This window comes from Trifolium pratense, linkage group LG7 (assembly GCF_020283565.1).
Source record: "Trifolium pratense cultivar HEN17-A07 linkage group LG7, ARS_RC_1.1, whole genome shotgun sequence".
Lineage (NCBI taxonomy): Eukaryota > Viridiplantae > Streptophyta > Magnoliopsida > Fabales > Fabaceae > Trifolium > Trifolium pratense.
In genome coordinates this window covers 16560472-16586520 of record NC_060065.1, presented here as the reverse complement: position 1 = coordinate 16586520, position 26049 = coordinate 16560472, and the positions used below count along the sequence as shown (strand labels likewise).

Here is a 26049-nt window from a genome sequence, read left to right as displayed (position 1 = left end):
TTTACTATAAAATAGATTGTTCCGAGAACATTCTCTATTGCGTGAGAATTCAAATTAAATATAATCAAGTGCTTTGTGTGATGTGTGTTTACAGTAAATAAAAGAGAATAAGGAAGAGAAATAACACACAAACAATTATCTTGGTTCACCCCCTAATAGTATGGGCTACTCCAATCCTCACGCTCCTGTGAGATTATCCACTATGAGATACTACCGATCTCAAATTACACTTCTTCCTTGATCTAGTCCAAGATCATAATCTTCCATGCTTCACTCGCTTCATCTACCTAAGACCTCCAGACTTTATAAGGTGTCACTCAATCAATAGTTACGTATTGACTTGAGCCAATCTTTTACAAATGATGATGGTTTGGATCTTCAAGCTTTTACAAAAACTCAAACAATTGAAAAGCTTGTTACAATGGAAAAACTCTCAGTTCACTCAAATGATATACTGATCCTAGTATTGAGATTACAGTGTTTGGAGTGAGAGAGATTTAAATAAAGAGACAAAGATGTAACCACTTAATAATGGGTTATGTTGAAAAGTGGTGTCTTGAGTTATTTGCTTTTAGAAACTCAAAGGTTAGTTTGAGAAGCAAATAAAAACACTCTAAACTCAGAAGTATGATGAGAATGTAGATCTTGAGTGTGAGTGATAAAAGAAGAGTTTTATGACTTGTAGACAAAAACAAGTGATTGATGATTTGTAGCTTCAACTCTGACTCTTCAAAGGCACCAATGTCTTCCTTTTATAGTTGAGCCTTGAGTCTTCAGTTCCTTTGTCCCAAAGGAAGTCTCTAACGGCTAATTTCTTCAAATAAGACAGCTCATGATGATTTGTTGAAGAGATAAGTGCAGACTGTTCTTTCTCAGAATGTTCTCTATGCAGTTCTTCAACTTTTCAAATAAAAGAGTCAGTATTGACAGCTTGTAGTGAGTTGTAGATAGTTGTCCCCTGCTTTTCCACCAAGTATAGCTGTTACAAATCATTTAAACACGTTTTGGCCAACTGTAGATGAGTTTGCATCTTTAAATGTAAAGGACAGTCATTCTCGGCATCGTTCTCAGAGTGTTCTCCAGACTAGGTAACATATGACTTTGTTCTTTTAGAGTAGATTTGATGCATGACAGAAACAGTTGTAATATGTAGAGGAAGCAACTGTGTTGTCCTTCTTGGAACTGTTCATGATGTCCTCTCCAAGTACTTTCTTTCTTGATTAAAAATTAATCTCTTTGGAGAATGTTCATTTAATAATGAAATTGAAAGTACAAGACAACTATGAGTTGAAGATGAGTTGTCCCATTCTCATTGGTCTACGTAAACTTTGTCTAAACACACTTGAGACACCTGATGAGATCTTGCCTTGAGAATTTATCATGTTGCACATGTTTGATCCTTAACTATGGCCAAAGGGAAAAGTCACTTTTCTCCCAAATATTCCTTGCATTAATTGATCATAAACTGTTGTGATCTTGTGAGTTAAAACCAATATAAAAGTGTTTCTTTGTCTTGAACAGAGTTGACTTAAAGAAATAAGTGATTTTGCTATGAAGCTTGTTCTTGGAGAGAATGAAGCATGAACTGTAGAATGTTCTCAGAGCATTCTTGAAACAACATTCAAGATTTTCTTCAATGAGTGAGACACGTGATCTTGATCAATTAACTTGAAATATTGTTGCTGCAAAACTTTACATAATTCCTCTTTGATGTTTTGCACACATGGTTGCTTGCTTATTGAGTATCTTTAAGATTCTTTAGTGGAGGTGTGAGAGTACTCATCATTGAGAATGATTAAAACTTGTATTCCTTGTGCATAAGCTCCTTTGAAAAACTCATGGACCATCATTCTCAAACATTGTCATCTTGTGAAGTTTTGGTAAAATGATACTTTGAGTAGGTTTTGAAGATCCTCAATGAATGCATCATTTTCATTAATGCTAATTGTAGTAGTAAATCCTCAAAGCATATAACTCAAAAACTCATTGTAAGCCTTGTCACATAATATCAATATATTCTTGAGTAGCTTGTGATGCAGGTTTTTTCATCCTGATTCTTCAACTATGATCCTCAAATTCTTCCTTGATTATTCAATACTTGTTGTGAACCTTGTAGTGACGAGGAAGACAATTAACCACGAAGCTCACTTTATTGCTTGATCCTTTGATGAATCTTTTTATGATTCAAAACAACGGTCTTTAAAAATCTTCTTGAAGCTTGTGATACTACTGTTGTAATTATTTGATGATACTCCAATTCGTTCATTGTTTGAATATATAAATGCACTTGTTGATGTGAGTGGCCTCTAGCTCGTCCACTTGCTAATATCTATCTTTCAACAAAAACTCAAGTGCAAACATCAATAGATCACCATTCATAAAACTTAACATTTATTCCATAAGATTTGTTGTCATTAAAACACTAAAATAGATTTTGCATCGACAGATCTTTCATAGAGGTTGGGTTCTCAACTTTTGGAATGAGCACTATGTTGGTGTCATTCAAATGCTCAGGGAAGCTTCCTCTTTATAGCCATTGTAAACTTGTATTAAAAATCTCTCTTCCACATAAATCCTAAAACCTTTTGTGGAATGCCGAATTCAAGTCATCCGGTCCCCGAGCCTTGTCCGGATGCATGCTAAATAACTCTTATTTGAATTCTTCAATCACAAACTCCTGATCGTTAAGCTCAATTTTTCTCCATTTCTCTTTTTTTTTTTCCTTCATATTTTCAACCTATTGCATCACTCTCTACATTTTATTCTCTCAAAGTGTTGATAATACGTTCTTATCCAAAAAATAAAAGTCTTGATAGTGTATTTCGGCTTCAACATAACCTTTTGTAGTTCTTATAATTGCTTTTTAAACTAGTCTCATGTAAACTAAGATATTGAGTTGCTCCTATGACTGATTGTTCAAAAGAATCCGAATTCAATTATTGGTGGATATAATTTTTTGTCAAACTTTACTTACTTCGTTGTCAGACTCTAAATTACTAAGGTTTCCTTTCCCTAAAATCAAGAGCGTAAATAAATAACATGATAAATAACATTTCATTAGCATGGTTTTGGAATCCATGATCCATCCATAGAAACACAACAGTTTTTCTAAGCATTACCATAGTACATTGGCTGGCCATAGTTTTATTTGGAATACATTGATTATATATTCTTATACATAAAAGACTAAATATACAAATCCGCTATATGACACAAGGATGGCCATCAGACTCACTCACATCATCATTGGGTACCCAAGCCACAGCCTTATTGCCAATAAAATGACAAATAGGAATAGTTCCAGGCTTCACTTTGAGAACTTCATAAAGCATATTAGGATCCATACCTCTTGTATCATGGTGGCAGATAGTTAGTGCCTTAGATTTAGTTCCATCAGAAGACACCAATGGAACCATGTAAGTTGTTGTCGCATTTATTTGGTGGCAATAAAATACAACTTTATGAAAATTTAATCTATGACACATCACTGCTTTGTCTCCTAATTTCTTCACTTCCTCCACCACATATTCGTCCTGATTTTGAGCAAACGAACTTGATACCACTTTGATATTTTTCCCAAGCTTTGAAATGGCAAAATCCATCATTGATTCTAGTGATGATGCACAATGTTTGTCTTCCCCTATTGCTGATGGTCTTCCACAATAGTCATGAAGAATGTGTGTCTCTTTTTCATCTAATGTTTGTGTTTCAAAATTTTGACTTGGTTTTTTATTTTCTACTTTAGTAGTTTTGTCTTGCCATATGAGGAATCCAAAATGTTGATTTTCTTTTTCATTAGTTTTTCCATCCCACCATATGTTAATTCCAAAAGGTTGATTTGCTTCACTTGTTTCTTGATCCCTCCATATATAAACTCCAGAAGGCTGACTTGCTTTATCACTTGTTTTTTTATCCCTCCATGCAGCAATGCCAAAAGGCTGACTTGCTTTCCCAAGCCATTTGCGAGTTTCAAAAGGCTTACTTTCTTTTTCGACTGGTTCCTCTGCCCTTGATCGTGATGGTTGAAGATCCGAATGTTTGTGGGTCGCCAAACTCATTCGACTGCCGGGATAGAGGTCATGCTCAAAAAAGACAGTCCAATATTGCTTCTCTTCTTCGCCTTTAATAGGCATATCGGTTCCACTATCTACATCAACAAAAATCTAATCCATAAAATAAAATAGTCCTATTATTATAAAACTCACATACACGAAAGCCACCAGGTGGTGAGGGATTTGGGTAGTTTGCTATAGGACATGGGTTCGATCCCCAGCTCATTGTAAACCAAAAAAAAAAAAACTCACACACATGCAATTGGGATATTTTAGATTCGAAACTGAGTGAAAATGTTAAAAATAATAATGGCCCCCTTTAATTCGGATTTTTTAGCAAAAGAATGTATTTTTTCCAAAACATATCGCTTTTTTTTTTAGTTGTGTTTGTTTAAGATTATTTTAAAAATTGTTTTAGTAAAAAATAATTTTTCTTTTAAAATGAAAAGTTGTTTTCAACAACTTTTTTCAATTTTTTTTTTTAAGGGTTAATAGGTATTTATACCCTCCTCTGCAATGTGGCCAAGTTTTCGTTTACTTCATTGTAATATATTGTTTTTTGGATTGCCCATGTAATATGAAGATTCTCCCTTTTACCCTCTCTTTTTATTGCAGTTTTATATTAAAATAAAAATTAATTTGTCTACTGGGAATCGAACCCGCATCGTTTGCTTACAATAAAGTTTTTCAACCACTAAAACATGTGCTTCAATTGTGATTAAAGTTAAAAAACCTAATATGTTAACATAATGTTAAATGCAGTTATAAGCTTCTATTATCTCTTATCTCTTATATATTCTAAGCTTATTCTGATAAGCTAACTCTAAACCTAATTATTTTCCCTCTCTTTTTATTGCAGTTTTATATTAAAATAAAAATTAATTTGTCTACTGGGAATCGAACCCGCATCATTTGCTTACAATAAAGTTTTTTTATAATCTTCTATTATCTCTTATAATTTGTTACAATAATTTTTCTATAACACTGTTGTAATCTCTCAATCTGATAAGAATATAAAAACTGTTTCTGAACATCTTGAGGATAAGGGTCTGCTGAGAAGGACAAGGATGCAGACTTGAATGTTATTTATGTGGACAACCTTAACTCAAGGGAAAGTCCTGCTAAGGAAGCTCTTGCTGAGCCAAAGAAGAAAAGCCCGTAGGGAAAAAAAAATTTCCTCTAGTAACTCAGATTTTGATGAGGAGCAACATGTTATAGCATCTTCCGGCTCATCTTTAATAAAGAGTATAAGAGGTATGAAGATTCCTCTAAATGTTCCTTCTGCTGTCATGGATAATGTATCTTTTCATCATGAGAATAGTGTGTCTAGAAGAAAAAATTTGTCTTATGAGAAGCTGGTTTTCTGGAACAATTTTTTTTATGCCATTGTCATATTGTGAAAACAAGGGGGAGATGTTTGTTTTATGAGTGTTGATCGTCTCTGATGTTGTATGTAAGAGGGAATCTCCTCTATCTGCGCACTATGAGTTTGATGTGGTGGAGGTAGTGTGGGCTTATGCCCTATGACTTATGACCTTCATGCTATATTGTTGGAGCATGGTTATATTTTATGATATTGTGGATGACAGCCCACTTGTTCCCTTTTTCGTGGCTTCTATCCTCTGGTCATTTGTGTGGGCTATGCCCTGATATTCATTGTACCTCGTATGCACCTGGTCTGTAATATGCACTTTGTGGTTCTCTCAGCTCTGATAATATGTATTTTGCTACTGACTTTATTTGTCAGAATGTTTGGCTAAAAAGGGGGAGTAATATTCTGAAGTGTTTTTGTGCATGATGTGATGACAAATGTTATAGCATCTGGTATAGCACTTGGGTGTATGTGTGCATGATGATATGCATGTTTTGAGGGGGAGAAAAATTTATTTTCTGCTTTGGGTGATGTGCATGCAAGAACTTCAAAAGGCATTTAAACTTGTAGCATAGGGCATGATCATAATTTTATAATCATAGAAATATGGATGATTCATCGTGCTTAGTCATAATCATAGAAATATGGATGACTTTTATGCTTAGGATCACAGTCATAGAAATATGGGTGATTTGGGTCACAGTCATAGCAATATGGGTGACTTAGTTAGTTATAGTCATAGAAATATGGGTAACTTTTACATGCTTAATTATGAATGCTTAACATGTGTGTCTAATCTGAAGGTCAACAGATTGAAGGCAAGAGTTACACATTGAAGATAGAGGACCAAGATGCTTATCTGTCAAAGATTGTTTTAGCCAAAATTTGCCAAAGGGCGAGATTGTTAGGGGTTTTATGTTGGCTATATTTTGCAAAAACAAGTTATAGCCAGATGCTGGACAAGATGTTGTAAGCATTCGAGTACAACATTATTTGCTCTGTTTTGCGCAGAATTTTTAGATCATATCGCATGAAGATTTATTTCATTTTTATGATCAAGCTTATGAGCCAAGCCAAACCGAGCCGTGTTCTCCAAGTCTCTGAAGGCTCTAAAGGCGGTTTATGTTTATTATTTGAAACAAAAATATAACGTGATATATTTTTGTATTAAATCAAATATTGTTTTATTTTTAAAACAATCTAGGGCTGGCCACAATACTCTAGCTGTGTGTGTCTGAAAACCTAGCTTGCACATCAAGACAATTGAAGACTATAAATAAATGAAGACTCAGACCTATTTTTGCACCGAAGCCATTGTTCATCAAAGATGTAGTCTTTAGGGTTTCGTGTCTTTGAGCCACTCTCTAGGAGAGTTGGTGTAAGTGAACCACCCGGGTTGTGAGATGGTCATTATGTCCTCACTCAGAAACCTGTAGGTAATGAGTTGAGTATTTTACTTGGAGGAAGCTTGTAAGCAACTCCAAATTGTGAACTTAGTCAAGTGTTGGCTAGGTATTAGTTTCGTAGGAGGGTGTCTCCATCTTTGATCGTTATAAAGTTGACAGCAACACAGTACGTGTTGTTAGAGGGAATTGGGACGGGGTCTCATATCTAGGAGGTTCCTAGGTAGGATTGCACGGGTAGTGTCTATGCGATAAGTCAAGTACCGTGTGTTGGTCGAGGGCTTTGTACTAGAAATATTATAGTGGATTCATTCTTGGATTGGTATCCCCTAGATTATGTGACGTTGCACCGAACTTGGTTAACAAATGATCTGTCTTATTTATCTTCCTGCACTTAATTTACTTTTAACTTGTCTATTGTGTTCTGTACTGGTACGAGATGCTGTAGCATCTTTCCACCAGCCTGCCAGAATTTCAAAGTTGGAATAAGGTTCGAATATGGATAAGTGACATATCACGGTTAAGTGTTTCATGAGTGAATCAAAGACTTATAGGATTTGTGGAGTATTCCATGGAAGTATCTTTCGGAGTGTGTTCGATTGGTTGTACCTGTTTGGGGTAGTGTTGTGAGTACCGTAGAATGTTAGTCTATGGATGTTTCGTGCGAAGCAGACATTTTAGCGGTTTGATAAGAATGGTTTATGTCGATATCATAATTGTTGACTATTTATCGATAAATTGAGGAACTGACCGTCCTTAATCTCTTGTTGATAATAGACAAAAATTGTGTTGGATGGGATAAACTTAGTTTTGTGAAGTGTTTGGAGTGTTTTGTTGGAAAATGGATAAAGGAGTTATCCGGAGTTGTTTTAGTCGAGTAATTTTCGAGGGCGAAAATCTTTTAAGTGGGGGAGAGTTGTAACGATCTGATTTTTATTATTCGCTATTTAAGTGTTTAATTAATTGTTGTGATGACTTTTAATTAAGTTAGTAACAAATAATTATTTAACGAGAACACTAGTTAACAAGCGAGTTAGGATGCGTTGTGAGTGATGGGCCGTGTTGTTGGGCTTTTGGCCCATTGGGCCTATGGCATAATAAAGGGGAGAGCTTTATAAGCTCAAATGAAGAGAGGGAAACCCATTTTTTTTCTTGTGAGCTCAAGAAGAATGAAGAGAGAAGGAAGAGGAGGAGAGCTAGGGCAAGGAAGAGCTTGAGAGATCTAAGAGGAAAGCTTGATAATCATCAAATCCAGGTACGAGAGTTAGATTGCATATTCGTGAATGGTCATAAAGAGGGGAGGATGTCGATTCCTCCATTCCCAAACTCTTTCACTCATTTTCGTTTTGGGTTTCGGGATTTTTCTAAAGGAAAATGAAATCTATGGATCATAACATGCTAGATAAACTCTTAACCATTTGTATGAACGAATTTGGGGAGTTTTAAATGGGAATTTGTAGATCTTTTGGTAAGTGATAGTTTGAGTTTAGATCTAAAGGTGTCAAAAATCATGAAATAAGTGATTATTGATTAATTTTAATAAGTTGCTTTTAAGTGTTTTTGAGCATGTATAATCATAATCTATGCTTGGTATGTTTTCTGGAAGTAAAATAAGTGATTTTGGTTCGAAATAATTGATTTTTCGTGTAAAATCGTGTTTTGACAACTTTTGGACTGATCCCCTGCGCCATGCGCATCTTTCTGTGAGAAGACCCATGCGCAGCCCACCTGCGCCATGCGCAATTCTGCAGTTATTCTGGAGTAAAATTTCTGGCTTCTGCGCCATGCGCATAAGTCAACAGACTGTGTAGTCAACTGTTGACGTTAGGGTTGACTTTTTGATAGTTTTTGCACCCAGAATCTATTTTACCCAGTTTTTCGCATAGATTCCGATTCCGGAGTTTGTTTAGTGAGATAATGCATGTTAAAACAAAATTGATTTAAAAAGGTTTGCCCCTAAATCTATAAAGGTTTTGATGATAACAAAGTATTAATTAACAATTGGAAGGACTAAAAATTTATTTTAAGTGTGCAGATATAAGCATCATATAAGCTCTGAATGAAGTTCAGAGGATGTGAATTCAGAAGTTCACAAGCGCTCAGAAGATGTTGGACTTCAGAAGTTACAACCTTCAGAGGATGAAGTCTTCAGAACTTCTTGAGTGACTAAAGCGTCATCAACCTCTGAAGATCATTTTGTTATCTGTGAAGATTCCCTTTGCAAGTCAACTCTTCTACCAATGAAGAAAAGGACCCTTCAAGCCTGATCAGCTCAGCTACCCTCAGTTTGTCTGTTCTCTTTTGAGAACGTGGGTTTTCAGTTTTGTTAGCTGAATAAGGAAAGTCTTCTCTGCTGTAGTCAAAGTAACTGAAACTCTTTCTCAGTTTTGGATACAACCAAACTGCATCAAGACAGACTGCTTGAAGACAAAAGATTATCAACTCCAACGGTTCTTTTTGCAACGACTCTTTTCTAGTGGTATATATATACTAGAAGAATCAGCTACAAAAATATATAATTTTATCAAGAATTGAACGTGCGCTGAACAAACTCTGAACGCTGTGTATACAAGCTCTGAACCTTTCATCAAGTGTTTTTGCACTTTAGTCAAATACTCTGTATTATTTGTATTTGCTCTCTTTAGGTTCATCTAAGAGCACTTGTATATTTTTATACACTTTACTATTACTTGAGGAAACTTAAGCTTGTGTGCTTAAGTGTGAAGTCTCTTGCTTGTGTGCTTGAGCATTGTTGAGAAGTCTCTTGCTTGTGTGCTTGAGCAGGTGTAATCTTGTGTGATTATAGTGAACTCCCTTGGAAGTGCAAGGGGACTGGACTACTCTCGTTTTGTGAGAGGAACCAGTATAAATTGCTTGTGTGATTTCTCTCTCTCTCTCTCTTGTTATTATTTGTGTTATTTATCCGCTGCGAAAGTAGTTGAGTTAAGAACTTGAAAAAGTTTTAACTTAGCTAAAACACAATTCAACCCCCCCCCCCCTTCTTGTGTTTTCACACCTTCAATTGGTATCAGAGCGCCTGGTCTGTTACTTTCACTTAACAGTGAGACAGTAAAGATCTTGTGAGAACACTATGTCTGGAGGAGACGATAGTAGTACTAGAACAACCGGTGAAGCCGGTGAGGCCAGTGGTGCTGGTGGTGGTCCTAGAAATGCTTTTGGTTATGACTACTTAAGTAATGAATCACATGAACATAGTGGCAATAGAAAAGCCCCTATATTCAATGGTGATGCATCATTATTTGAGTGGTGGAAGGAAAGACTGTATAGCAATATTACTGCTATTGATCATGAGTTGTGGGATTTGGTTGAGCTGGGAGTAACTTTTGAAAACTTAAATGAACATGGAAGGTTGTCCATTGAGCATAGAAAGTTACTCACACCAGCTAACTTAAAAACCTACACTAAGCATCATAGAGTAAAGGACATTGTTGTTGGTGCTATTAGACATGAAGACTATGTCAGAATAGAGGACAAGTCTACTGCTAAATCTATCTTTGATTCTATGTGTGCTACCTATGATGGTAATGAAAAGGTTCAAGAGGCTAAAGCTAGTCTTTTGATAAGGCAATATGAACTGTTCACTATGCAACAAGATGAAAACATTGAGACTATGTTTACAAGGTTTCAAATCCTTGTATCTGGTCTTAAAGCTCTCAAGAGAAGTTATTCCACCTATGACCATGTTCAGAAGATTCTGAGAAGTCTTCCTATTGCTTGGAGACCTAAGGTCACTGCAATAGAGGAAGCTCAAAATCTCAAGACTCTGAGTCTTGAAGCTCTGATAAGCAATCTCAGAAGCCATGAGATGGTTCTGGATGCTGACTCAGAAACTAAGAAGAAGTCCAAGTCAGTGGCTTTACAGTCAACTAAGACTACTTCTAAGGCTCTTAAGACTCAGCTTCTTGATATTGAAGAAGAATCTTCTGCTGATGGTCAAGAGGATGAGATGAATGAGGATGAGTTTGCTTTATTCACCAAGTTTCAGCAATGGAACAGATTTAACAAAAGAAATTTCAGAGGTAACAGCTCCAGAAATTTTGTCAGCAAAAAGGATGATCAGAAGAACTGCTTCAACTGTAAGAAGCCAGGACACTTTATTGCTGATTGTCCAGAAATGTCTGCTAAAGACAAAAACAAAAGATACAGCTCAAAGAAGCAACAATTCAAGAGCAAATTGAAAAAGAGTCTGATGGCTACTTTTGAAGAGCTATCATCTGAGGAAGAAGTTGAGGAAGAAGAAGAGGCAAATCTAGCCCTGATGGCTTCAGCTGACTCAGATATAGACTCAGACGATGAATCAGAATCAGATTCAGAAGTAACTGATGAGGTATTCTCTGATTGCTCTAAATCTCAACTTATAACTGCACTTAACAAGGTCATTGAGAAACATCTCAGAGTGTTTAGTAAACAAAAAGTTTTACAAGAAAAGCTTAACACTCTGACTGAGCAAGCAGAACATTTTCAAGGTCTATATCAAGAAACTCTGAATAGAGTAGATGACTTTGAAAAGGGTTGTGCTGTTTGTCACAAACCTATTGATGAGCAGGAAATAGCTCTTCAACAGTTTGTGCATCTCAACCTTGGGAAGAGCAAAGCTGCTAATAGAATTTATAATGTTTTAAGACATAGAGGAGAAGGACTTGGCTATGAATATGGTAGAACATATTCAAAGCTGAAGACCTTTGCCAAAAAGGTTGGAAAATCTTGGGTTTATTATGTTGTTCCACCAAGTGAAGAGGGAAAGAATCCTGGCATTTGTGAAAATAACAATGATGATCTGAGTGATTTAGAAGCTGACAGCTCAGAGGAACCTAGTTCCTCAGGATCTGGAAAGAAAAGTTCAGAAGATAGAAGTTGTTCAGAACCTGAGAACATTAGTTCAGAAGTTCTGAAAGCTTCAACATCTGAGACTTCAAATTCTGGATTCAAAGGAACTTCAGTACCTGAAGCTAGTCAACCTAAAACATCAGAAGTTTTTAAAAAGAAAAATTCTAACTCCAAATCTCAGATGAAGTACAAGACTCAGATTATTTATGATTCTAGAGTCAGTAGATATAATCAATCAAAACATGGGATTGATAATAGATACAAACCCTGGAATCATAAACAATCCAAATCTTGGAACAATAACAAATTTCAAACAAAGAAAAGATTTCAAAAAGGTTATTATTCCAAACCAAGATCTTTCTCTAACACTAGACAACATAGTAAGCATGTGTGGACTAACAAGCGTGGACCCAGAAGATGGGTACCAAAAGCTGAAATAATGTATCATTCAGATTTACCAACTAGGAAAGGATATGCCTTACCTAAAGTATGGAAACAAGTCCTATGCAAAGGAAGAAGGGCTTATGTCCTAGACACATGGTTGACAAGTTCTCAAGTTAACAATCAGAACTTGGAAATTGAAGAGGAAGAATACTGGGATGACTTTATCATTAATCTTGATAAAGAGTTCTATCGCAATGATTAAAGTTGTTTCTCATACAGCCTGCCACTCAAAGAAGTATCATGAATCATTCATGGTATTTGGATAGTGGATGTTCAAGGCATATGACTGGTGACAAACAACTATTTTCTAAGCTGGCTATGAAAGAAGGAGGATCTGTTGGCTTTGGAGGTAATCAAAAAGGAAAGATAATAGGTACAGGTACAGTAGGTAATTCCTCCTTATCTATTAATGATGTTTGGTTAGTTGATGGACTCAAACATAACCTATTGAGCATAAGTCAATTTTGCGACAATGGTTATGTAGTTGTCTTTAATAAAGAATCATGTACTGTGTCTAAACAATCTGATAACACCATGATATTCAAAGGTCTGAGAAAGAACAATGTTTATAAAATTAATCTTTCTGATTTGAATGAACAAAAAGTGATGTGTCTTTTGACCTTGAGTGAAGAAAAATGGATCTGGCATAAGAGGTTAGGCCATGCTAACTGGAGGTTAATCTCTAAGCTTAGTAAGCTTGACCTTGTCAGAGGTTTACCTAAAATTAAATATCACTCAAACACACTTTGTGGTTCATGTCAAAAAGGAAAGATTACAAAATCATCTTTTAAACCTAAGAACATTGTCTCTACCTCAAGACCATTGGAACTTCTTCACATTGATCTTTTTGGGCCAGTTCACACTGCCTCTATCAATGGAAAGAAGTATGGATTAGTGATTGTTGATGACTACAGTAGATGGACTTGGGTAAAATTCCTAAGAACAAAAGATGAAGCTTATGATGAGTTTAGCATCTTCTGCAAGCAAATTCAAAATGAAAAAGGCTACACTATTTTAAAAGTTAGAAGTGATCATGGTGGAGAATTTGAAAATGAACCTTTTGAAAACTTTTGTGAAAAATATGGCATTTTGCATGAATTCTCTTCTCCTAGAACTCCTCAACAAAATGGGGTTGTAGAAAGGAAGAATAGAACTCTGCAAGAAATGGCCAGAACCATGATGCATGAAACAAATGTAGCAAAGTTTTTATGGGCAGAAGCTGTAAACACAGCATGTTATGTTCAAAATAGAATCTATATCAGATCTAAGTTGAACAAAACTGCTTATGAATTGTTCAAAGGAAGAAAACCTGATATTTCTTATTTTCATCAGTTTGGATGTACTTGTTACATCTTAAATAACAAAGTCCATCTAAAGAAATTTGATGCTAGAGGGTATAAGGGTATTTTTATAGGATACTCTGAACGCTCAAAAGCATACAGACTGTATATTTCTGAAACACATACTGTGGAAGAAACTATGCATGTCAAATTTGATGACAAAGAGCCTGACCATGTGTCAGAGCTTGTGGAAGGTTTGTCTAGATTTCAGGTATCAAAGGATCAATATTCAGATATTCCAAACTACTCAGAACATCCATTCTCTGAAGAACCTCTGAATACAACAGTTCCTACAGACTCTGAACAACAAAGAACTGAAGCAACTGCTGAACCTGATGTTGATGAGTCTGAAGATGATGAGCCCCCAAGAAACACTTTCAAATACAAATCATCACATCCAGAGGAACTGATATTAGGCAACAAGGATAGTCCAAGGAAGACAAGATCTCAACTAAGAAATGAGGAATCATTGGTTGGTCTTATCTCAATGATGGAACCTTCAAAGATTGATGAAGCTCTGAAAGATGATGCTTGGATTGTAGCAATGCAAGAAGAGCTGAATCAATTTCAAAGGAATGATGTGTGGACTCTAGTGCCTAAGCCTTCACACAAGAACATTATTGGAACAAAATGGGTATTCAGAAACAAGCTGAATGAACAAGGTGAAGTGGTAAGAAACAAGGCTAGATTGGTTGCACAAGGTTACAGTCAACAAGAGGGGATTGACTATACTGAAACCTTTGCACCAGTTGCTAGACTTGAAGCAATCAGGTTACTTCTATCTTATGCTGTTAATCATGGAATAACCTTGTATCAGATGGATGTTAAAAGTGCCTTCTTAAATGGTTTTATTTCTGAAGAAGTGTATGTTAAGCAACCTCCTGGTTTTGAAGATGTCTCAAACCCAGAACATGTTTTTAAATTGAAGAAATCACTGTATGGTCTGAAACAAGCTCCAAGAGCTTGGTATGATAGACTCAGTAATTTCCTTCTTGAAAAAGGTTTTGAAAAAGGAAAGGTTGACTGCACACTCTTTAGAAAAACAACCAAAGAAGACATTTTAATCATTCAAATTTATGTTGATGATATTATTTTTGGTTCAACTAATGCTTCCTTGTGCAAGAATTTTTCTAAGATAATGCAGGATGAATTTGAAATGAGCATGATGGGAGAATTGAAATTCTTTCTAGGAATTCAAATCAATCAGAAGAAGGAAGGAACTTATGTTCATCAATCAAAATATACCAAGGAACTTCTGAAGAAGTTCAATCTAGATGACTGCAAGATAATGAACACTCCTATGCATCCAACTACCAACATGGGCAAGTCAGATGATGAAGGAAAGGTAGATCAAAAGGTCTACAGAGGTATGATTGGTTCCTTACTCTATCTGACAGCCTCTAGACCAGATATTTTATTCAGTGTTTGTTTATGTGCAAGATTCCAGTCAGATCCCAGAGAATCTCATCTTACTGCTATAAAGAGAATCTTTAGGTATCTGAAAGGAACAACTAATCTTGGACTTCTCTATAAGAAATCCAATGATTATGTGCTAAATGGATTCTGTGATGCTGACTATGCTGGAGATAAAATTGAAAGAAAATCCACAAGTGGCAATTGTCAATTTGTTGGTGAAAACCTTATCTCCTGGGCTAGTAAGAGACAAACTACTATAGCTTTGTCTACAGCAGAAGCAGAATACATTTCAGCAGCTAAGTGTTGCACACAACTACTCTGGTTAAAATATCAGTTAGAAGATTACCAGGTAAGCAGTAACAATATTCCTTTATATTGTGACAATACTGCAGCCATTCATTTATCTAAAAATCCTATTCTACACTCTAGAGCCAAACATATTGAAATTAAACACCATTTTATCAGAGATTATGTTCAGAGAGGCATTATAGATATTAAGTTTGTTGATACTGAAAATCAATGGGCTGACATATTTACTAAAGCCTTATCTGTTGAAAGATTTGATTTTATAAAGAAACATCTGAACATGTTTTCAATCTCTGAATGAAAATTTTTTTTGGCATTTAAAGTGTAAGAGGTTATGTATATCAGAACTTATGATTCAGATCATCTGAAACACAAGCTCTGAAGTACCTAACTCTGATAGAGAATTTTAAATATCTCAGAGGCTCTGAACTATTTAAGTGGGAAACGTTTAGTATTCACTGCTGAACAGTTGTCCATTAAAATAGCAGTTACCGAGTAAACTTTTGCACGTGGTCTACGTGTGTCAGGTAGTGGGTGGTTAATGATGATTTTTGGTATTCAACTTTCTGTCAATTAGCGTAACTTCCCAAATTTGCTATTTTCATGTTAACTGTACTCATTTAAATAAAACTTACACAATACACTTGCACACTTCTCACTTTCACAACCTACACTTTCTTTTCTCTCTAAACCTTCAACAAAAATTTCTTTCTCTCTCATTAGTTCCTACCCTTACCTAAACTTCATCATGGCTGGTTCTTCGTCTTCATCAAAGATTCCACCGTTCATGTTTAGACATCTTCAGATTGTTGGGAATGAAATGGAATTCCCAGAATCGCAACTATCGTTACTACCTGAGAAGATGGTCGACTTTGACAGTTTGAAAGAAAATGGGTATGATGTGAAGCCGTACTTCTCTGCTCAAGGATGGAACAAGTACTTCGACATGTTGAATGGTCCTATCTATCCAGATCTTTTGAAGAAATTCTGGATGAAAGCACGAGTTTTCTCTAAGTATGAAGCTAAGCAAGAAGAACTTGCCGCAATCGAAAGAAATCCTAGTCTGAAAGGAAAAACTAGGAAGGAGATGGGTCTTTTGGAGTTCACTGGTACACAGATTAGGTCTAACATCTGTGGTATCAATCTTACTTTTTCTCCAATTCACTTCAATGCGTTGTTGGGTTTGGACAACTCTGGTTTGGTGCTGGATGATTTCGAAAAGGATACAAGATTCAGAGAAGAACTTCTGCACAGGATGTGCATTGATATGAAGTTGAAGGGCAAAGTTAAAGGTCTGACAGATGAGTGCAGGGTTTTATTCAAGATTATCTTGTCAACTATCAGTCCAAGAGTTGGTGGTACTGATACTATCTCGTGGCCTCATCGTCATCTGATTTACTTTCTTCTGACTGAAAGGAAAGTAAATCTGGGTAAATACTTTTTTGAGAGGATCTGTGAAGCCATCTTCCAAAGCAAGTCTCAGAGGAAAACAACCATTGTTTATCCTAGATTGCTTTCAGATCTTCTGTACCAAGGTCACATTGTTCAGAATCTGAAGAAGTTCTATCCAGAACTTATGGCTCAGAAGCTCTCACCAGAAGTTCTGAATGCAAGCTTCTTAACAAAGATGCACTTAATCAACACCAAGCTGGTTCAACCTAAACAAGAATTTAGAGTTAGACTGGAAGATCGCCTGTATGTGGATGGATATCCAGTTATCTCAGAAGCTGATGCTGAGCACATCATTCAGGACTATTTGGAAGTGCTCAGACAAGAAGGATTTGTTGTTGATAGAAGTATGGTTCCTCCAGCTCCCGTAAACATGTATAATCCTAAGAGGAAACCAAAGAGGAAAGCTGAACAAGAAAAACCCGATCTTCTGGCTCAGAAGAAGGTTAAGGTAGAAGAAGCTACTGCTGAGCAAAGAACAAAGAGGAAACATGAAGCTTTGACTGGAAAAGCTGCTGTATCATCATCAAAGGAGCCTATCATTGTTGATGATGAAGAGGAAAGTGAAGAAAGTGAATCCTCTGAATCAGAAACTGATTCTGATGAAGAGACTCTGGCTGCACGTTTGAGGAAAAGACCTGCTCCTACTCCTAAAGGTAAAGGTAAGTCTACCAAGTTCATCTTTAATGAAAATGAGATTGGAATAGGTTACACCAAACCTCTCAGAACTATTTTACCAACCTCTGATATTCCAACCTCTGATAACCCCCTATCTGAACTAGAAAAACATCTTAGCCCTGACCCTCTTAATAATCAAACTTTCACCCAGAAACCTTCATCACCACCTAAACCTAAATCACCTCAACCTCAACCACAAAAAGAAACACCTATCACATCACCACCTAAACCTAAATCACCTCAACCTCAACCACAAAAAGAAACACCTATCACATCACCATCTGAACCTCAACCAGATATTCCAAATGCTGAACCAACCTCTCCCATCAAACAACCCTCTCCACATATATCTCCTGAACCAACCCTTGAACCAACAGCTGAACATAAAACTCCTGAACCATCTTCTGAATATATTTACCCTGAATCAACTTCTGACATCTCATCATCTGAACCAACCCCTGAACCCCATCCTAACCCAAGTGCTGAACATGCTTCTCCTGAGCGTATTCACACTTGTGCTCCCAAGCCTTCAGAGGCAGAAGTTGTCATCATTGACAATCCTGCTAATGAATCAACCAATCTCTCTACCATTCCCAATCCTTCACCCTCATCATCCAATCCTTTCTGTAATCTATCCACTCAGTTTCATGATGACTTGGTTAGATTATCTTTGCTAAAGGACAGGTTTCTAGTTTGTCCTTCTGATGTGGATTTGGAAGTTTCAAGCATTAAGGCAAGGATTTGCAATGCTTTGGATGGTGCTGCTGAGGAAATTAAGGCTGTGGTTGGAAGAAGAGACTTGGATGTGATAAGCTTCATGAGGGAAAGTTTGGCTAGGGCTGAATTGAAAAGGTTAACGCCTTTCAATCATGACGAATATGAGCGTGCTAAGCTTGCCGCTATATCTGCTGCTGTGAGGCGTCTGTCTGCATTCAAGGATTGCTGGGTTGATTCTACTCTTTTGCAACGTCTTGAGGATCAACGGATTAAGAATGAACGACTGGAAGAGGCTGCTGCTAGAGTTGCTGAGTTGGCAAATGAGCTACATAATGAGGATGCCACAGAAGAGGATGTACTGAATGTGCTGAACCAGGATGATGTCCTGATGATTGATTACCCAGAGGAAGGTGAACCCTCTGATAAAGGCAAGGCACCCTTGGTTGAAGAACAAGCGCCTGTGGTTCAAGATCAAGCTCCCGTTGTTAGTAATCAGTTGCAGATCTTTCAAGAAGCTCTGAGGGAGCAGCAAGAAGGATTGGAAATGCAAAGGACAGCTCACCTCAACTTGGAATCCAAAGTGGATGGTCTGGTTTCAAATGTGGGATCTCTGCATGACAAATTCGACCAGCTCTTAGCCTTTCTTAAGAAACCCTAGGATTCTATGCACATGTTTTTGAGCTTTCTTTTTATTTTCTTGTTTATCTTCTGAACACTTTTTCTGGTTTATCTATTTCAAGTTGTTTTGTCTATGTTTTGATTGATTACTTATTTCATGTTCACTTGATATTTATATTTTCTTGATAAATAAGAACATAAGAACACAAGATGTTTTTTTTAAAACGAAATTTTTTTTATTAATGCTCCAACAATGTTGAGTACATTGGTAACAAGAAAAAGAAAAAGACAACCTAATCCTAATCAGATGGATAAAACTCAGAAGAAATCTCTGATTTCTCCTCAGCATCATCTGATGAAATCTCTATGGGATCCGGGTTTTGCTCTTGTTCTTCTTCTTCTTGTTCCTCTTCTGGAACATAGCTAGCCAAAAACTCAACATAGTCAGCATCATCTTCATTCTCCTCAGCTTCAGAATCTGAAGAGATGATTATTATCTCCGCATCTTGTGGTTTCTTGTTGTCTTCTTTATTTTTCTCCTCGTCTTCGCGTTTATCTTCGTCCTTCTTTCTCTTAAACTCTGCGATGCGTAAACTAAATCTTTTCATTCTTCCTAGTCTCTCTTGATTTACTCGTTTATTCTTGTTTTTACGTGAAGAAGGCATGTTAACTCGCTCACCTTTTATAAACCTTTGAGCGCGTTGGTTTTTGTTTTGAAAATTAATTCACCTTTGTAACAACCACTCTTCTTTCTTTGACTGTCTTGGTTATATAAATTTTTTTTACTTTTTGATAATGACAAAAGGGGGAGTAGTTACGCATTAATTGATAAGTGATAAGTTCAAAACTGAAACCACTTTTATCTCGCTTTTATCCGTTAAGTTAAAAGTTGTTACTTTTAAGTTGTATTACGTATTTCAATGTGGAGACTAAGTTAGTTGAAACTGAAATAAATTTCATAAGTAAGGATAAGTTAAGAGTGCAATTTTAACTTAGTCTTATGAGACTTAGGGGGAGAGCTTGCAAACCTCTCACTTTGAAGAAAGATATGAAATTGATTTTATTTCAAACCATCTTAATCTTATACTAAATTAAAATATCATGGATAAAACATAAAGTTCAGACTTTATGGAGTATCAATCTTAGGGGGAGCTTGCAAACCTCATAAACCTAAGAGAAACATGATAAGTTAATTTAACAACAATTGTCAATTAATACTGATGTTTGTCATCATCAAAAAGGGGGAGATTGTTGGAACAAAATTGATTTAAAAAGGTTTGCCCCTAAATCTATAAAGGTTTTGATGATAACAAAGTATTAATTAACAATTGGAAGGACTAAAAATTTATTTTAAGTGTGCAGATATAAGCATCATATAAGCTCTGAATGAAGTTCAGAGGATGTGAATTCAGAAGTTCACAAGCGCTCAGAAGATGTTGGACTTCAGAAGTTACAACCTTCAGAGGATGAAGTCTTCAGAACTTCTTGAGTGACTAAAGCGTCATCAACCTCTGAAGATCATTTTGTTATCTGTGAAGATTCCCTTTGCAAGTCAACTCTTCTACCAATGAAGAAAAGGACCCTTCAAGCCTGATCAGCTCAGCTACCCTCAGTTTGTCTGTTCTCTTTTGAGAACGTGGGTTTTCAGTTTTGTTAGCTGAATAAGGAAAGTCTTCTCTGCTGTAGTCAAAGTAACTGAAACTCTTTCTCAGTTTTGGATACAACCAAACTGCATCAAGACAGACTGCTTGAAGACAAAAGATTATCAACTCCAACGGTTCTTTTTGCAACGACTCTTTTCTAGTGGTATATATATACTAGAAGAATCAGCTACAAAAATATATAATTTTATCAAGAATTGAACGTGCGCTGAACAAACTCTGAACGCTGTGTATACAAGCTCTGAACCTTTCATCAAGTGTTTTTGCACTTTAGTCAAATACTCTGTATTATTTGTATTTGCTCTCTTTAGGTTCATCTAAGAGCACTTGTATATTTTTATACACTTTACTATTACTTGAGGAAACTTAAGCTTGTGTGCTTAAGTGTGAAGTCTCTTGCTTGTGTGCTTGAGCATTGTTGAGAAGTCTCTTGCTTGTGTGCTTGAGCAGGTGTAATCTTGTGTGATTATAGTGAACTCCCTTGGAAGTGCAAGGGGACTGGACTACTCTCGTTTTGTGAGAGGAACCAGTATAAATTGCTTGTGTGATTTCTCTCTCTCTCTCTTGTTATTATTTGTGTTATTTATCCGCTGCGAAAGTAGTTGAGTTAAGAACTTGAAAAAGTTTTAACTTAGCTAAAACACAATTCAACCCCCCCCTTCTTGTGTTTTCACACCTTCAATGCATGCTTAATACAATTGACTTATAGTGTTATCTTAATAAAGAAATAATGTTGGATAGTGTTCCACATTAGTAAATGAAGAGCTTAATGCTAATTAAAATGATTGTGTGAGAGTATTCATGAAAACATACATGCATTCATGAATTATATTAGGGATATTGGATATTCTAATAAAGAAGGATATCGGATTATATTTATCCGATAAAGAAGGATATTAGAGGTGAGATACTCTAATAAAGAAGATGGTACCACATGCATTAGATATGTCTAGGGTGACATAGCATAAGTTGTGGCATTAGATTGCATTAGGATTATATGTACATTACGTGATAATTGGTGTGTGACACATATCTGGAACTTGTGATGAATTGTTTATACTTGCTAGATGATGTGTTGATTACAATTATATTGTAATCTATAATTGATTGAAGTGTTAGATGTTTTATTAACTCTAAATGATACTTCTATGTGTTGATGCCTAATAATCTTATAATTGAACTAAGATTAAGAATGTATGCTTGTGATGCTTTGTTGTTTATAAATGATGCTTTGATTACAATTATCTTGTAATCTATTATTGAATGAAGATATTAATGTATATTTGTGAGTTAGAATATGCATGATAATAATGATGAAGTGTGAGTATATTTCTCACACTAAAATGTTGATGATTATGTTTTCTAACTCTCTGTTTTGTGTATTTGACTGGTTTGGGACCAGATTTCACAGGTTATGTGTTTATCGTTGTTCAAGTGTTTGTGAAGCTCCGCTCTGATTGTAACACGGGAAAAAGGGGTTTTATATGTATATGGAGTCTCCTTATCTAGGTTGTTTTGTATAGTTAATAAATACATTATTTTATTCAAGATTTGTATAAACAAGCATTTTTACTAATTAACTACGTTAGTATTTTTGTAAAGAGGAGTGTAATGCATAGAACCAATGTTCTATAAATAAATTTCGATTTTTCCGTTGCGTATTTTGAAATAGATCTTTTTTTTAAAAGGTAGAATTACTTAAATAATGGGTTTGGTTGTTACAGAACCCGCATCCTCTGCTTACAATAAAGTTTTTCAACCACTGGAGCATGTGCTTCAATTATGATTAAAGTTAAAAATCCTAATATGTTAACCTAATATTAAATGCATTTATAATCTTCTATTATCTCTTATCTTTTATATTTTAAGCTTATTCCGATAAGTTAACCCTAAACCTAATCATTTTCCCTCTCTTTTTATTGCAGTTTTAAATTAAAAAATAAATTAATTTGTCTATAGTGAGAATCGAACCTGCATCCTTTGCTTACAATAAAGTTTTTCAACCACTAGAGCATGTGTTTCAATTGTGATTAAAGTTAAAAATCCTAATAGGCAAAATTACACTTCAGGTCCTTTATCTTATTTTTTTGTAACACTTTGGTCTTTATCTTTTTTTTGTAGCACTTTGGTCCTTTATATTTTTTTTATTTGTAATATTTAGATCCTTTATTTTTCATAAATAAATAAGATAAGCACCAAAGTGTTACAAAAAAAGGGACTAAAGTGTTACAAATAAAAAAGATAAAGGACCAAAGTGTTGCAAATAAAAGATAAAGGATCAAAATGTTACAAAAAAAAAAAGATAAAGGACCAAAGTGTTACAAGAAAATAAGATAAAGGACCTGAAGTGTAATTTTGTCATCCTATATGTTAACCTAATCTTCTCTTGTATATATTCTAAGTTTATTCCGATACGTTAACCTTAAACCTAATCTTTTTCCCGCTTATTTTTTCTCTCTTTTTATTGCAGTTTTAAATTTAAAAAAAAAATTAAATTTGTCTACAGTGGGAATCAAACCCGCATCATTTGCTTACAATAAAGTTTTTTATAAAAATACCTTTTAATATTACAATTTTTTTTGTTACATATTAGACTAATTAGACCCGTGCACCGCACGGGTCGAAGTTCTAGGCGAATATGTTGACTTAAGATTCTGTCATTTTGTCCTTTGTAATGTTAGCGAATTTTGGTTTACCCCCTCACCAACCATGTCAAGTCATCATTTTTGTGGAATTTTAAGTCAACATATTCTATGAGGGGATAAATGAGAGAATCTTCAAATTATAGGGATAAACCAAAACTCGCCCACATTGTAGGGGAGTAAATATCTATTAATCCTTTTTTAAAATCATAAACCATGTGCAAAGTGAAGTCGATGGAAGAAAATAAATTTTATAATTGTAAACAAACGAAAAAGTAATTTTAAATTTTCTTCAAAATCTCTAAAAAAAATCTCTCATTTTTTAAGAAAAATCACTTTTTAAAAAACTTAAACAAACTCACCCAAAATCAACATTGTCAAATAAATTACTCCTATCATTAGGCAGAATTATTTATGCTATGTACTAACCGGACATCAATAGATCTGAAAGTGCTTTAGGTATAGGAGTATTCAGCCATACAGATTTCCAATATTCTTCTCCTGATTTAGATCCATTGATTCCTACAATGAGAGTCAACTGCAAAATAAATTCAAGTTAGGATATTAAACATACCATTTAATTATAATTTCTAATACTACCTCCCTCACTAATTATAAGATTCTGTTTGACCACTGCACGTACGTCAATGCACAATTTTGATCACTAATATCTTTAATTGTTTATTAGTAAAAATTTAAAAATTTAAAATTTTAAAAATACTCATCAAAACAAATTGAACAAGATCTTATATGTTAATATTTACATTTATATATTATTTTAAAATAATATATTTTTATCAAACATAGTCTTATAATTAAAGAAGAAAGTAGTAGTACGTAAGAGGCCTTAATTCACAAAGTAATTCATTATGAAACATGAATCTCTAAATCACACAAAAAATTGTTGGAAAGTTAATACAAAGTGATCTCAAGCAAAACAAAAAATATAAAACTTACAAAAAATAGAGCTAAAAGAGATAGATGTGTGAACTCCATTTAAGCTATGAAGTGGTAGAAATTCAGTGAGTGTCTGAGTTTGAAAGACGTACTGGTGCAATATATAGTGAACTCGATGGTCATGTTAAAAATAGATAGATGTGTGAACTCCATTTTGTCGTTTAGCAATCCAATTGATACATGTTAAAATAATATCCTAAGTCTATAACTTTAGAAAATATAACAACTTATTATTTGAAATGACAATCTTGGAAAAATGACAATAAGATTTGAAAATAACTTTATTTAGTCAAATTCATACAACTTATTATTGGACAAACATACTAGTTGTAAAAAAATAATCATAAAGTATCAACACTGTTCTAGATCGGCTAAAAGTCCAACACACGTCAAGGTCAATCAAAATGAGATAAAAGCAATTACGTGGAATGGATTGAACACGTAGTTGAACCCCAGGGTACGTGGTTCGATTCCCACGGAACGCAAAAACTTCACTAGAGATGGGGGTGGAGAAGATCGTGAGGTGGCAGTGCCGGGACCACCTAAGGTGGTGGGGCCTGGGCTGTTACAAGGATCGTCGAGCTCATCACCATTATCAATTCTCTACCGCTAGTTGAGACATCGCGCCAGCTCACATTATTTCTGAACAACCAGTTCAATATTTATATACTATTATTTTTTTACAAAATATATTTGTCATTGGAACTACTTAATAAGAATTTTGTGACATGTAACCTTTGATTTAGTAATAAGAAGTTTGGATAGTATGAACATGAAATCTTAGATTCAAATTTTATTGATTCCAATATAACTTCAAAAAGAATATTGTGACATGGATGACATATATGGTGGCTATTTTTTCAATGCTTATCCTTGGCAGCCCTTAATAATTAATTTCATTAAAAAGGAGTCTTAGTTATCATCCTGGACACAAGTGTCGACAATATTGAGTACTTCGAAGATGGTGTCTATATAATATTTCTCGTCACTATAATATTATGGTTGTTATTGTTGACTCCTGATTTTTAACAAGTTAGATCTGGGCTCAAAGACATGTGGATCAATGGATGGATGGAGTGTTTGAGGGAGAGAGTATTGTGTTAGAGGGTGACCATAGCATTCCTCACTTCCTTGTCAGTGTTAGAGAATACTTCCTTCGACTTTTTTTATAAGAAAAATTCACTTGTTTAACAAATTTTAAAAGAAATTTGTTATGCATATTTACTAAATTGTCTTTTACAATACATTAAATTTGAAGTAAAAATAATGGTACAAAAAGTCACAAGAAGAGAGTTAAAATAATGGTACATTAAATTTCAAGCAAAAATAAGCTATGTAGAATCATTCAGTTGAAATTAACATAATAAAAAAAAATCATTCAGTTGAATTAATTATTGATATTTTATTAATTAAATGACATAAACTAAAAATTTTTGAAATTGAAACTTAAGTTTTTTATGAGGTTTCATGTAATTTAATAGTTTTTTTATCACAATTAATATCAATAGGTCGTACGCTACATTATTTACTATATGTTAAATCACTATTGTTAAGTATAAAAATTGAAGGGATAAATCAAAATTGGGTGATTTTAAAATGGAAGGACAGATTCTCATTCACCTGTGAATAAAAATAGAAGGATCAAAAGTATAACTAAGGAGTGAGGGAAACTTGTCTAAAGATTAAGACCATCTTCAATGGTAGTACCTATTAGGTACTTATATAGGTACTCCCTCCGTCCCAAATTATAAGGGAAAAAAATCCATTTTTTTTGTCCCAAATTATAAGAAAAGAAATCATTTTCAAGAATGTTTTTTCTTTATTTTCATAAAATTAAATGCAAATTGCATTTAATTTCTTCTCTCTATCATTTTCTCAATAAACAACAACCAATAAAAATTGTTTTTACATCTTCCTATGCAACTTATTCCAAGAAAAACCCACAAAAACATACTTCAAATTCTCATGTTTTACTTTTTCTTAATAAGTGTGATTTTTTTATTTTCCCTTATAATTTGGGACGGAGGGAGTATTTATTAGGTACTACCATTGGAGCAAAACTCATTGATTGAGTACCTAATAGGTACTACTTCTCAAACAGGTACCCTCTCTCTCCTCATTATAATATATTTTTGTGGGACATACT

The 26049-nt window shown here is 34.8% G+C and overlaps 1 protein-coding gene across 1 annotated transcript; it reads right to left on the bottom strand.

The window, feature by feature from the left end:
* Positions 1–3029: 3029 nt before the first annotated feature.
* LOC123894480 (embryonic abundant protein VF30.1-like) lies at positions 3030–24058 on the bottom strand. The gene is made up of 3 exons (XM_045944493.1): positions 23904–24058; positions 23376–23484; positions 3030–4147 (listed from the first exon to the last, which is right to left on the bottom strand). The coding sequence occupies exons 1-3, from the start codon at positions 23940–23942 to the stop codon at positions 3204–3206; spliced, it is 1092 nt and encodes a 363-aa protein (XP_045800449.1). The 5' UTR covers positions 23943–24058; the 3' UTR covers positions 3030–3203.
* Positions 24059–26049: the final 1991 nt, after the last annotated feature.

Coding starts and splice junctions, on each gene's coding strand:
- LOC123894480 (XM_045944493.1), bottom strand. CDS start 23,942: ATGGAGTTCACACATCTATCTCTTTTAGCTCTATTTTTT. Junction 23,485..23,903: donor CTCTTTTAGCTCTATTTTTT/GTAAGTTTTATA, acceptor TTTATTTTGCAG/TTGACTCTCATTGTAGGAAT. Junction 4,148..23,375: donor TTCAGATCTATTGATGTCCG/GTTAGTACATAG, acceptor TTGTTGATGTAG/ATAGTGGAACCGATATGCCT.